Source organism: Rhinolophus sinicus, linkage group LG05 (assembly GCF_036562045.2).
Source record: "Rhinolophus sinicus isolate RSC01 linkage group LG05, ASM3656204v1, whole genome shotgun sequence".
Taxonomy (NCBI): Eukaryota; Metazoa; Chordata; class Mammalia; order Chiroptera; family Rhinolophidae; genus Rhinolophus; species Rhinolophus sinicus.
Window position 1 is genome coordinate 75,298,757 of NC_133755.1, and position 12,866 is coordinate 75,311,622.

General features: G+C 49.9%; 1 protein-coding gene across 1 annotated transcript in view; it reads right to left on the reverse strand.

Moving 5' to 3' along the window:
* ACOXL (acyl-CoA oxidase like) overlaps window positions 1-12,866 on the reverse strand; it is a 288,665-nt gene that overhangs the window by 195,458 nt on the left and 80,341 nt on the right. Inside the window, exon 9 of the mRNA XM_074333923.1 lies at window positions 10,331-10,365. Coding sequence (XP_074190024.1) covers window positions 10,331-10,365 — 35 coding nt within the window. The remainder of the gene's footprint in view (window positions 1-10,330; window positions 10,366-12,866) is intronic.

Below are 12,866 nucleotides of genomic sequence, written 5' to 3' on the forward strand. Positions count from 1 at the left end.
AGGAAGTAAATCTAGACTTTTCTGTGGTTAAGACTATGTCTTCCCAACTGAACTGTACCCTGAGACATTTTCAGAAGGAGGGAGTCTCGAACTGTGGGCCACGCTTGCAGGGAAAGCAGCAGAGGATGAGCCTGTGATGCAGCCCTGCCGCCCCCAGGCAGCCTGCCAGGGAGCCTGTGGCTCCGCACCCACCAGCAGGGCCTTGGTAAACTCTTCTCCTATCAAATGGGGACACCCACGTGAGTGCTCACTGTGCCATGATCCACTGGGCTGGGCAGTATGGCCCGGGTCAGGGCCATATGTTAAGTGCCCGGCACTCCCCTCGTCCTGCTGCTCTGTCATAAACCCGGGCCTGCACAGCGGCCCATGAGCTGGCCCGGTCCTGGCAGAATGACAGCTCCTTAGCACAGTGAGGAAGTTGCTAGTGGTCTTCGTCCAGGCTCACTTCTCCATCTGCCCTTAGCCCCAGTGGCCCGTTCGCTGGGTGCCTGGTGCCCTGCCGCTGCCCACCACTCAGCATCCATCAACCGAGTGAAAGTTAGGTGACACCTGCCACATTCCCCTCGGCAGCCAGGGGTGAGCACGGAGCTGCCTTCTCACTACCTTATCACTGGTGACATCTGCAAACAGCTGCACCCACTCCCTGGGTCTCCGGGCAGGGACAAGCCATCCAGTGAGTTTTCCAGATGGATGAGATCAGCAAGGCCTCCTGGAACATGACCTCAGGCAACTGTGCCCAGGACCTGCACTCCATGGAGGGGACCACGGCAAGCCCACATGCATCCCAGCCCCTGCAGGCTCAGTGGGCCACAGACGCAGAACCGGCCCTGGCAGCCCCTCAAGGGCCCCCTGCCCCGGCAGCAGCCTTTGGTGAAGAAAACCAAGTCAAGCCCAGTTGCACTTGAGCACCTTTCTAGCTGCAAAGTCCACAGCTGATGAAATGCCTGCTTGCACCTGTGCGCTGGTTCACACAGAAAGCCTTCGACAGACCCAAGAGTAAAGTGCATGCAGTTAACACACCCAGCAACTGGTCTCCACTGGAAATGCCAAAGTAAGCAAAAGTAGGAAATCCATGGCCCATGCTGGCCATGCCGAACACAACAGAATTCCACATGTGACTTCCCTGAGACTTTACCCGGAAGCACGCGGGCGCAAGCCTCGCAGCGCAGCCTCAGACACGGTGGGCTCAGCATGCGGCGGGAGAACAGGCTCCCCCTACCTTAGCTCTCTTTAATTCCAGTTCACTGCAGTGAAATTCAATTAAGGTTCAGCCTTTATAGGTGGCACAGTCCTAAGAGTTTTGACAAACACATACAGCAGCCCCCCTTATCCATGGGGAACACGTTTCAAGACCCCCCAGTGGACGCCTGAGACCACAGACAGTACCAAACTCTGTATATACTGTTTTTTCCTACACATACATACCTAGGATAGTTTCATTTATAAATCAGGCACAGTAAGAGATTGACAACAGTAACTACTGATAAATAGAACTGTAACAATCTACTGTAATAAAGTTATGGGAATGTGGTCACTGTTTGGGGCCCATTGCTGAAGTCTTTCTAGAGGCTCCATGCTTTCTGGGAAACATGTTGCCGTCACTCAGAACACGTTTCTGGTCATGTCTCCCACCCACAAACTGAATGCCTTTTCCATCCTAACTAGTACTTCACACGTCCTGTGGCCCAAACCTTTGCAGTTTGAGGGGCGACAGCAGAACTAGAACAAATTTCTTTTTTCTTCTTCAGTTTCACAGATGGAAGATTCGTCTCATCGTAGATCTCAGCAACCTCAGCATATAATGTTTTACTTTCCTTAAGTTGAGAACTTCTGCCTTGCCACACTGAAAGGAAGCACCTCACGGCTTCTCTCTGGCATCCCTGAATGGCCAGCGTCACTGCTCCTGCACTTTGGGGCCATTGTTAAGAAAAATAAGGTGCCTTGAGCCAAGGCCATGATACCAGGACAGTGGATCTAACAAGAGGCATCGCCTAAGTGACTAGCAGCGGGGAGTGTCTACAACCAGGGGACTCTGGACAAAGGGATGAGTCACGTCCTGGGTGGGACGGAGCGGGACAGCATGAGATTTCATCACACTCCTCAAATGGCACACAACTTAAGACGTATGAATTATTTATTTCTGGAATCTTCCATTTAATATTTTCAAACCACAGTTGACCACAGATAACTGGAACCATGGAAAGCGAAACGTGGATAAGAAGGGACCACTCTACAGCCACATAACCCCACAGTCTAGATTTGGAATATGTCCATCACCCGTCAAAAAAATCCCTCATGATACTTTCTAGTCAACTCCCCACCCCCACCCAGGCAACCGCTGATCTGTTTTCTTCCCCACAGCTTCCCTTTTCCGGAACGTCATATACATGGACTCACACGGTGTGTACATTTCAAGTCTGGCTTAGCTCACTTGGCCTAACACCCTTCTACTGCTGAGCAGTATTTCACTTCTGCGGAAAGGACATCTGGGCTCCCCCTTTTCAGTTTGGGGCTACTATGAATAGAGCCTCTATGGTCATTGGCACACACGTCTCTGTGTGGACGAACGTTTCCATGTCTCAGTGTCACAACTCCCTGGCAATGGAGTCACCAGGTCACACCGTAAGGTGCTGTTTCATCCTGTAAGAAACCACCAGGGAGTTATCCAGAGTGGCTGCTCCGTTTGGCCTCCCCCCAGCAACGTACAGGACCTGGATTTACTCCATATCCTCCCAGCAACTTCACATTGTCAGGGTTTGGAGTCCTGTGTTTTGCTGTTGTTGTTTGGGGATTTTTTTTTTTTTTTTTTTTTTTTTTTTAGTGTGTGGTTTTCTTTAAGCCACTCTGATATATGTATAGTGGTATCTCGTTTCCTTAATGACTAATGATTGAACATCTCTTCATATATTTAACCTGTTGTCTGTAGCTCTTCTTCAGTAAAATACTGGTCCAAGACTTTGTTGCCCTTCCATTAAATTGCTTTTTTGTTAACGCGTTATACGAGTTTGACACATATTCTGGATATGAGTCCGTTATCAGATCTGTGTTTTGAAATTCTTTTCTCCTGGTTTGTGGCTTGTCATTTAGTTTCTCAACAGTGTTTTTTTTAAGAGCAGATGTTTTTAATTTTGATAAAAATCCATTTTACCAACCTTTTTGTTCATAGTTTATGCTTTTTTGTATCCAAAGCAATTTTTGCCTGGCCCAAGGTTACAAAGATTTTTCTGCTGTTTTCTTCTATCAAGTTTTCAGTTTTACCTTCTACTTTAGCCCATGATCCATTTTTGTTCATTGTTGTACATATTACAAAGTATGGATTGAGAGCTTGGGTTGTTTTGGGGTGTTGTTGTTTTTGTTTTTTTCTCAATGGATACCCAATTATTTCAGTACCATTTATTGAAAATATTATCCTTTTCCATTGAACTACCATGGCATTTTTGTTAAAAATCAACTGGTCATTTATGTATGGGTCTGGACTCTATTCTGTTCCACTGTCCGACACGTCTGTCTTTTCACCACTACCACACTGTGTGGAATTCTGTAGCTTTACAACAAGTCTCAAAGTCTGGTAGTGTAAGTCTTCCAACCTGATCATTTTCAAAATTGCTTTGGCCTTTACATATAAATTTTTGAATTAGCTTGTCATTTTTTGAATAAGTTTGTCATACATAAAAATTTACATTCATATTTCTACATTTTAATTTGGGCTGTGTTGAATTTCTAGAAATTGGGTGGCTTCTCCTTTTGGAAGTAAAGAAGTGGTCATTTTTTAGAGACATTATAAAAGAAAGACTAACCAGTTCTCCCAGACCCACTCACACAGAACGGCTTTGCCAGATGGCTTTGGCTCTGAGGGCTGGGTTGTGGCGTCCACATGTTCTGATGTGGAGGGGCGTGGGGAGACGTGGGGGCAAGAATGCAGTCTGCCTCTCCAACCTGCTGCCTGAGACAGAAAGGAAAAGACATGGAGTTAGGGTCTGGCCTGCAAAGTAGCCCTGAGACCTAACAACAGAAAGGAGCATGGTTCCTTGACAAACATTTGAAAAGGAGGTGACACCTAGGGGCCGTTGGAGGGTGAGTAGGAGTTCACTACTGCAGAAGAGAAGAAGGAAGTTAATTCCTGAAAGGAAATAGCAAGACCAAAGGGTGGGGGAGGCAGGAAGCTGCTAAGTGGGAGGCAGGGGTTGGGGGTGAGGTCTGGAATCCCATTTTAAGGGTCAGAATTCTGTTGCCTGGGCATGGGAGCCCATGGAAGTTTCTGTGGGGGAGAGGCAGGATCAGATCTGTGTTTGAGAAAAACCCCCTTGGCGGCAGGCAGAAGACGGCTCCATGGAGGTGGCAACTGACGTGATGGGCAGGTCTGACAGGGAAAATGGCCAAGAGCCTGGACCAAAAGATCCCTAGAGGTCAAGGCCACCGACGTGATACCAGACATGGGGTGAAAAGGGGGTGGGAGAGGCCCAGGAAGACATATGTATCTTCTCCTTACTCCCTGGACCCTGGAAGCACCTACCAGTTGCCCAGCACAGCCCCCGCACCAGGCCACGCTCACCACAGCGGGCCCTCAGGAGGTCGTAGGTAAGAGCACAGAACTCAGACACCCGCGAATATTCACATTCTGCTCTCTGGGGGCAATGTTCTGTGTCAAGGTCATCTGAAAAATTCAACCTCCCGAAAGATGGCTTTGCTTTTAAGACTATACCATCAGGGTTGAATAAAGCTCTTGGCAACCCCGAGTCTAAATCTCGTTGGGGCCTCACTGTGAAGTCTGTAAAAGAGACAGACAGAACAGTCAGCAGAGAACCCAGTGACAGAAACAACTATTCCCTGGAAGAGGGAAAAAGGGCAGAAAGGCATCTTTGTTTATTTTTCAAAAATGTGGAGAACACAGTCTCCCCCAGCTGTCTCCACAAGATCAAACCAGCCCCAAATGGCCATGGCGAGGTGTTTGCCAACACTCCAAATCAAAGTCCAACGGACCCGATGGCCTGTTTCTTGTCGTGTCCTCCCTTGCGATTTCAAGATGGCAATTTCATTTGTGCATTGATGCCTCCTGTCCGTTCAACAAGCATTCTGATTCATCTCTGAAGCTCAAACGCCACTTCTGGTCTAAATCAGAGCACAGAAGCACACGGCCCTCTGCTTCCTGCGCAGCCCACGGGCCCCTTCAGACCCAACAGCGGAGGCAGCCTGTGCGTGCCCATTTATCCAGGGGCCACACTTGGGCGGACACGCTTTCCCACCACAGTGCAGCTCAGACACGGCCAAACCACGCACAGGAGCCTGCCCGCTTCTGACCACATGCAGGCTGCCCATTTCTCCCTTCCGCTCGCCAGCGCACGGAGGACCCCGGGGACTCTTAGGGGGTTGATACCTGGAACTCCAATGTCAGGGCCAGGGCCTGGGCCTGAACGAGGTTCTGCATTTGGCCTTCCTCAGGGCCACTGAGAACCAACAGAAAGAAGGCAGCTATGGGAAGGAAACACCTCTAGGCTCGTGGAAAAATCAAGCCAGGGAACTAGAGCCAAATGGAAACTCTGCTTCCGTTCTCATTTATTAAAGAAAGACAACCAACAAAATGATACAATCACAGCAAAATAATTCTGTTGGGGACTAGTCTGCTGTCTCACACCCTGCTTTCATGAGCTTTTCTTAGAAATGTGGGCTTATGTGCCACGTGAAAAACCCCGCACCGTTGTTTTCTGTGGCCTCTCATTTGTGTCAGAGAAGCATGCTAAGGTGACACGATCACATCTGGGCCCCGTTGTTCCCTGCCAGGGTCCCCACCAAGGGCAGCAGGGTTCTTCGGGTTGCTGCACTGTGACAGGCAGGAAGATCATCTAAGCTCTCAATCTTGCAGAAAAAGAAAAAACAAAACACCCACACAGTGGGGAACAATTTCCCCGCTGTGTGGGCGGTGGGGCCCCGAGAGCTGTTATCTGCAAAGGGCACTTCTGGGGGTTACCCAGCTGTCACCACCGTGTGGATTCCACCCGAAAACCTCAAGCCAAACAGTGGGGAATGAACAGCAAGAGACAATTTTCCACTCTGTGAAAATGACTTGACTTTACAAAAATAAATGAAAACGCCATGATAATAAACGAAATGTGTGCAGGACCTGTTGTTACACGTCCGGTCAGTCACGGCTGATGCTCTTCCTCGTTCAGAATGTCTGTACAGTTGGAATAGGATGACGTCATTCACCACTTCCCAACCCCTGACCCCTACCCCACACGATGTCTCACACACACACACACACACACACACACACACACACACTTCCATAGCCCACGGATAGGCCTGAGCAACAGGCCCAGCAGGAGGGAGAGGCTGACCCCACGACCGGGGGCAAGAGGGGGAAAGGTTGGGTGTGCATGTGTTATGGGCCGGGGTGTTCTTACCCTGAATATGTCAACATAACAAGGGATTTGCCAGCTGAGGCATCAGTGCACGGTCACAGCAATGAAACCAGACCTCCCTTCTCAGGCCTTGAGCCTTCTCGCCACACAAGGGCCACCCTCTCGCTCCCGGCAGCACCGCCCCACGTGTGTGCACAGCCTGATCGCCAGACTTACAGGGTGTTAGTGACTTCCTCTCCTCCACTCCACACGCCTGTCCTTTAAGTTCCCTCAGTCTGATCCTCTTCATAAGTGAACCCCCCCCCCAGTATTGTTATCCTGGAACCACGGTTGCCTCCTCCCACCCCTTCATCCCGCCCCCGCCGACCACGGGAGTCTGCTGGGTCTTCTCCACCATCTCTCTTGGCTCTAGTCCCCCCGTTAGCCTTTTGGAAACAGCCCTGGTGATCAGAACCTAAAGTCCAACCTTGCTTCCACAGGTATCCCCACCCACAGCAAGAGGACCCAATTCCATTGCGTGGGTTGTGGATCAGCATGACGAGGGACATGGAAACCATTTCTCGGTAACAGCCGTGAGCCTTTGGAATGACCCAGAGTGGTACAGACACAGGCTGCAGCCATTTACAAAGTGACTGACAGTAAAACAGCATGGCGGTTCCTCAAAAACCTAAACACAGAACTACCTTCTGCCCCAGCAATCCCACTGGTGGGTAGGTACCCCAAAGAACTGAAAGCTGGCTCTCAGGGAGACACACAGGTTCACAGCAGGGTTACTCACAGCAGCCAGAAGGTGGACACAGCCCAGGTGCCCTTCAACAGCTGACTGGGTAACAAAATGTGACGTAGACATACAGTGGAATATTATTCAGCCTTAAGAAGGGAAGGGCAGTCTGACACCTGCTACAGCGTGGATGGACCTGGAGGACATCACGCTCAGTGACAGAAGACAGTCACAAAAGGACAAGCGCTGTGACTCCACCTGTATGAGGTATTCACATCATACCTTATATAGCAGAATGGGGGTTTCCAGGAGCTAGGACAGGGAGAACGGGCACTTAGTGTCCAGTGGGGACAGTTTCAGTTTGGGAAGGTGAAAGGTTCTGGAGGGAGACGGTGGTGAGGGCTGCTCAGCAGTGTGAACGTACGGTCACCAGTCCTCGTACCCAAGGGTCTTGCATCCAAGGAGTCAACCAACCGCAGATCAAAAGATTTAAAAAAAAAAAAAAATCCCCGAAACTTCCCAAAAGCAAAGCTTGAACTTGCAACATGCCAAGTCCTAAGCGGGGTCCATGCACGTGAGGTGACAGGCAGGCACGCCCTGCTGTCACCTGTGTGCAAGTACCTGTTCCACACCATTTTATAGAAGAGACTCGAGCACCGCAGATTTGGGTGTCCGTGGGGGTCCTGGAACCAATCCTCCAGAACACCGAGCCGCAAGCGCACTTAATACTACTGAAATATACACTTTTTTACCTTTTTGAAGGGTTAAAATCGTAAGTTTTATATTAGGTATTTTTTACCAAAAAAGAAGTAGTCGAAGAAAGGATGGAGGTTTCCATTCATCTAAATAAGCTGGTAGGGTTTCGAAAGGGAGCACAACCAGAAACCCACAGCCTTCACCTTCCTCCTCGTCCATGAGGACAGATGGAGGTGACAGGGCCAGATGGCAGCGGGACCACAAGAGCAAGCACCCGGCAGCACAGTGACCTGCAGGAGTCTGACAGGGAAGGCAGATGCCCACTGCACCCGCGGACCGCAGAGAGGACACGGGCCGGGCAGAGGGCACGTGGTGCGGGCCTTGACTGCGAACGGCTCTGTGACACGTGCGTGAGCATCATCAGTTCAGACTGCGTCCCCCACCCCGCCCTGCTATTTACAGAAGCTGCTGCGCTTCCTAGCACTTTAAGTAAGAATTCCTCATATGCCAGAAGTCATTTTTGGGAAACACACCTCATGATGCCTTTGTTACTTTAAGATGCCAGATGCGGACAGGTCAAATGGTCCTTGCCACACTCCCCCCTTGGGTCGTGTAAATCAGGTGTGTAAATTGGACACAGACACTTTGTTAGAGCCCCGGCCAAGCCAACAGGAAGCCTGCACATCACCCCTGAGTTACAGCAACCTCTTCCTAATTGCTGCCACTGCGCCGAAGGCCATCCGACTCTGAGCAGGGGACACACACCGGCTTCTGTGCATGCTGGCTTCGTGGGGCCAGCACTCGCTCGGGGTCCCCAGGCCCCAAGGCAGAGGGTGAAGGAGCATGGAGCTTACAGGGGAGTCTCAGGAGACGCCCTCACTTGCCTCCTCCTCAATCTCATTACTTTCCTGTGCAACTTCCTTAGATTTTTGCTCTCTTTTTGCTACATTTATGAAATACCCATGACTCCCTGCTCTGAACTTTACACCCCAGAGCCAGGACAGGGGACAAGACAGCCTGGAGCAAACATCCCTGGAAACACAGCAGAGGAGTGGCCTGGCTGGAGGGCGGGGACATTGCTGCGCTGCCTGTCTCTCTCACACACACATGTGCACATGCGACACACCCAGGGTCCAGCAGGCAGTCACGTCCAGGGGCCATGATCCACCCCAGGCTTCATCAGTGCAGGGCAGCTGTGCAGGTCATCGGCGGCAGCGGTCTGGCTGTGCTCATAAGGGACTGGTGTGTGCAGCCATCGGGCACACTTATGACTCCAACGCCCAACACGAACCCTTTTCTTCATTCATCCCCAGGGTTTCACTCCACCCCTGCCCTCTCCTGCTCTAACCTACACAGCTCACGGCCGCCATCCCAGGTTTGGGGACCGCCCACTTTACCGCCCACTTCACACTAAAATGCAAGCCTTGTGCACAACTGGGCACAAGCATTGTTAGAAGGCAAGCTTATTGTGAAATCAGGCAGCCAGGGCTTGTTTGTGGAGGGCTGGCTAATGTCCCAAGCTATCGTCAGGGAGGGTGAGTTGAGGCCTGTGATGGATGGTAGCACTCTGGGGCGGCTGTGAGCACAGCTGGTGTAAGGACAGGAGCCACGTGGCTTACGGCCCCTCTACTGGGGCTGGATCTTTAATTAATTCAACATCTTGTAACCAAGAACCAGCTCAAACTGGCCCCATTCTGTTTCCAACAAGAACTCAAACCAAAGTTTAAACCTGGGATACACCACTCACAAGTCACACTTGTGAATCTTTAACTGTCCCCCTCCCAGCCCCACACAGAACCAGAGGACAGGGACATGGCCAGAACCTGAGCACCAGAACCAGTTCAGAAGGAAGGAAGATCCGATGCTGAAACCCCTCACATCTGTCCAGAACCCTGGATGGGGAGGCAGACATGAGCCCCGCCTCCTGTCTCCTTGCCCGCTGACTTCTCAATAAAGCTTTTCTTTACTTTTCTCAGGAGCCAGTGCCACAGTACTGGCACTATGCGTGTCACACAGTGGGCACTCGCTCCGTAACCATCTTAATACATTTTGATGCGTGCAAAGGGGAAAGGTTGATACCAGTTCAAGAAACAAACATTCTTTATGCACATGAAGCAACTGAGGCAAAGGCAGAAATCATGAAGCAAGACAAACACAGGGCCTTCCCTGCTCTCAGAAGTACCCACGACAAGGGGAGGCTGCAGGGGGAGGGGCTGGGCTGCCCCCACCTCTCGCCACTCACGCAGGACACCCCTGACTGACTTCAGTTCTCACTCTTGCACAGAGTACATTACCCACTTCTGTGTCCCTGCTCTGAATGTTATGTTTTCTGTTCTGAAAGCAATGTGCTACCTTCCCCGACTTGTACGTAAAAACCTTATTCCTGCAAACAGCGATGAACTCTCACCAATCAACTAGAACAGTTTCCTCTAACTGCTGTGATACTAAAATCATGGGGAGAGCAGTCCCAAGGGGAAGCTCACAAACCTGTAGATGAGAGCAAACGATACTATAAACGGGGGCGTGCACGGCGTTAAAAAGATGGAAGCCTTACCTGTGGCTGTAACGAATGGCTATCGTCAACCCAAGCTGCAATTAAAACAGAAAAATACATGTTAAATGCTATCAAGAATATGCTGATTCACCAGAAAATTAACTTAATATGGTCAGTGTTTTCAAACGTTTCCTAGACGCGCTTCTGCTAACGTCTCATAAAAAACACATTTTAATGATAGATGTTTCGTTTCAGCTGAGTTCCCAGAGGGTCGTCACATTCTGAAAGGGTCTTAAAGAGGCCTACGGATTAAACAGAAGGTGTCTCTCCTCGGGGATGACTTCCAAAACAGGGCTCTTCCCCCCTGCTTTTCCTTTTCTAAAAGTTTTAAAAGTTTTCCATTGAGGTGTAATTGACAAATAACTGTATATATTTAAAGTGCACTAGCTGGTGACCTGATACATGCATATATTGTGAAACCATGACCTCACGTTACCATGTTAACACCTCCATCACCTCAGAGTTGCCTCGTTTTCTTTTCTTGGTGAGAACACTTAAGATCTGCTCTCAGCAGCTTCCAAGTTTCTAGTGCAGCATTGTCAGCCGTAGTCACCGTGCTGGACACTGTGTCCCGGAACTCACTCATCTTACAGCTGGCACTTTGTACCTCTGACCAGCAGCCTCCCTCCCCTCAAGCCCTAGTCGTTAGTGACCATCACTCTACCCTCTGTCTCTGTGAGCAAAACAGGGTTTCTGGACTCAGAGAAAGCGCGAAAGGGTGTGTGTGCTGCTTGTGGGATTTGCATTAGGACAGCACCACACTCCTTCAACCCCCAGCCCCGGGGGACTGACCACCTGGGCCAGAGCATCCCTGGGGGGGGCAGTCAGTCACAATGACCCCGTAAGCTCGAGGCCAGCAGGCCACCGCTCTGAGAACAGCAAGGCATCAAGCCTGTGATCCACGTGTGACAGCAAGAGAAAGTGTGCACGGCCGCTGGGGCCTGGGTGACCCCGTGACTTCCCCTTATTCCACGGGAGACCTCTCAGGCATAACCAGCGGTCCAGTCCTATGCCTGGACCCCAGCTCGCTTACGCAGGGTCTGTAGTTGATCACAGAAGACTTAGGCCAGCCACTTCAACAGCTAACGGCATGGGTGTCAGCAAGTCATTTAAACTCAGAGCCTCCGTGCTCATAAAGTGGGCAAAATAATTATTTTTCCATAGGATGAACGTAAAGATTAAGCAAGTTTCTATACTTGTGTTCATATCTTTGTGTGTGCATTGTGTGCAAGCTGCCTGATAGGAAAAACTATAAATAATAACTACCCCTCTATATAGGCAATACCTCATTCATGGAAATGTTGTCACATTCTGAAATGTAATTTTTAAGTTTGCTTTTGGAACTTTGAAAGTATTTCACCATGTAAAAAACACTGTCAGCCACGGCCACGACGATGTAAGTCTCATAACCCAGTTGTTTAAGGAACTCACGGAGGTTAAAGCCTAAGCATCATCGGTAATACTTCCAGTGAGAAGTTGACCTATGATAAGTTTCACCTTAACATCCTAAACGCGTGTGGCTGGTTCCCTTGATGTCACCCTGGAGGCGGGGGTGGAGGGACTTCTGTGGTGCTATGCTGGGTGCTGTGAGATAGCAGGAGGGTCCCCAGGCAATGCAAGGTAAAAGGGTGGGGAAGAGAGAGTTAGGAGAGAAAACTTCACCGCTGAGATAAGAAAGCCCAGCACCTTGGCCAGTCCGACAAAGACTGCCTCCCCCGCTACTGTGTGAACAGCTGGGCTCCAGGAGAACCTGGCTGCTGTCAGCCGTGCATACACCCCAGGACAGAGCCAGTGACAAGCCATCGCAGTCTCAGAGGACTGGCTCAGCTTTACAAAACACGCATGTCAAAGTGAGGCCTGAGGTATGTGGCTTCAAGGTGACGTGTCACACTCGCCTGAATTCATGCGGTTATCTGGCTCAGCTAAGCCAGGAGGATATTTTCTCTGCGACTTAAGCAAACAGCAGAGGAAGGAGCCTCGGGATAATCAAGAATTTAAAGAACAAGGAGGAAATTATTTGGGGAATGAAATGAAAACGGAAACTGTAACCAAAGGGTTAGGATGAGCAATTTGCAGATCTCACACACTAGGTAACTTTACATGTCCTGGGATTAAAAAGTTCTGGCTTACAGTTAGGCTGATTCTAAGATAATTTCACCGAATGGATATTTTGATAAGTTGTTTAATTGGTGGCGTTTTCACAGTTGAAAGATAAGCCCTTGCTGGAGCAGGGAGGATGTGAGCATGGAAGGGACGGGAATCAGGAAAAGGCAAAACAGGCTGTTAAATGGCAGCTGTGCTGGTTTCTATGGGGCTCGGAGATAAACCCTTCACAGAGGTGAATTTCAATTCAGCATTTTTATTAGTCTTTTCCTGGCTTCTGAATCAAATATGTTTTACTGTCATTCTTAAAAGGACACCTGTGTTAAGGAAGGAAGTGTGAATCTTGGACTCATGCAGGCTGACTACAGCACGTGCAGGCAGACCTCTGCGTGCATAGGCCTGGTAAAGCCACACCAGGGGACAAGATGACCGG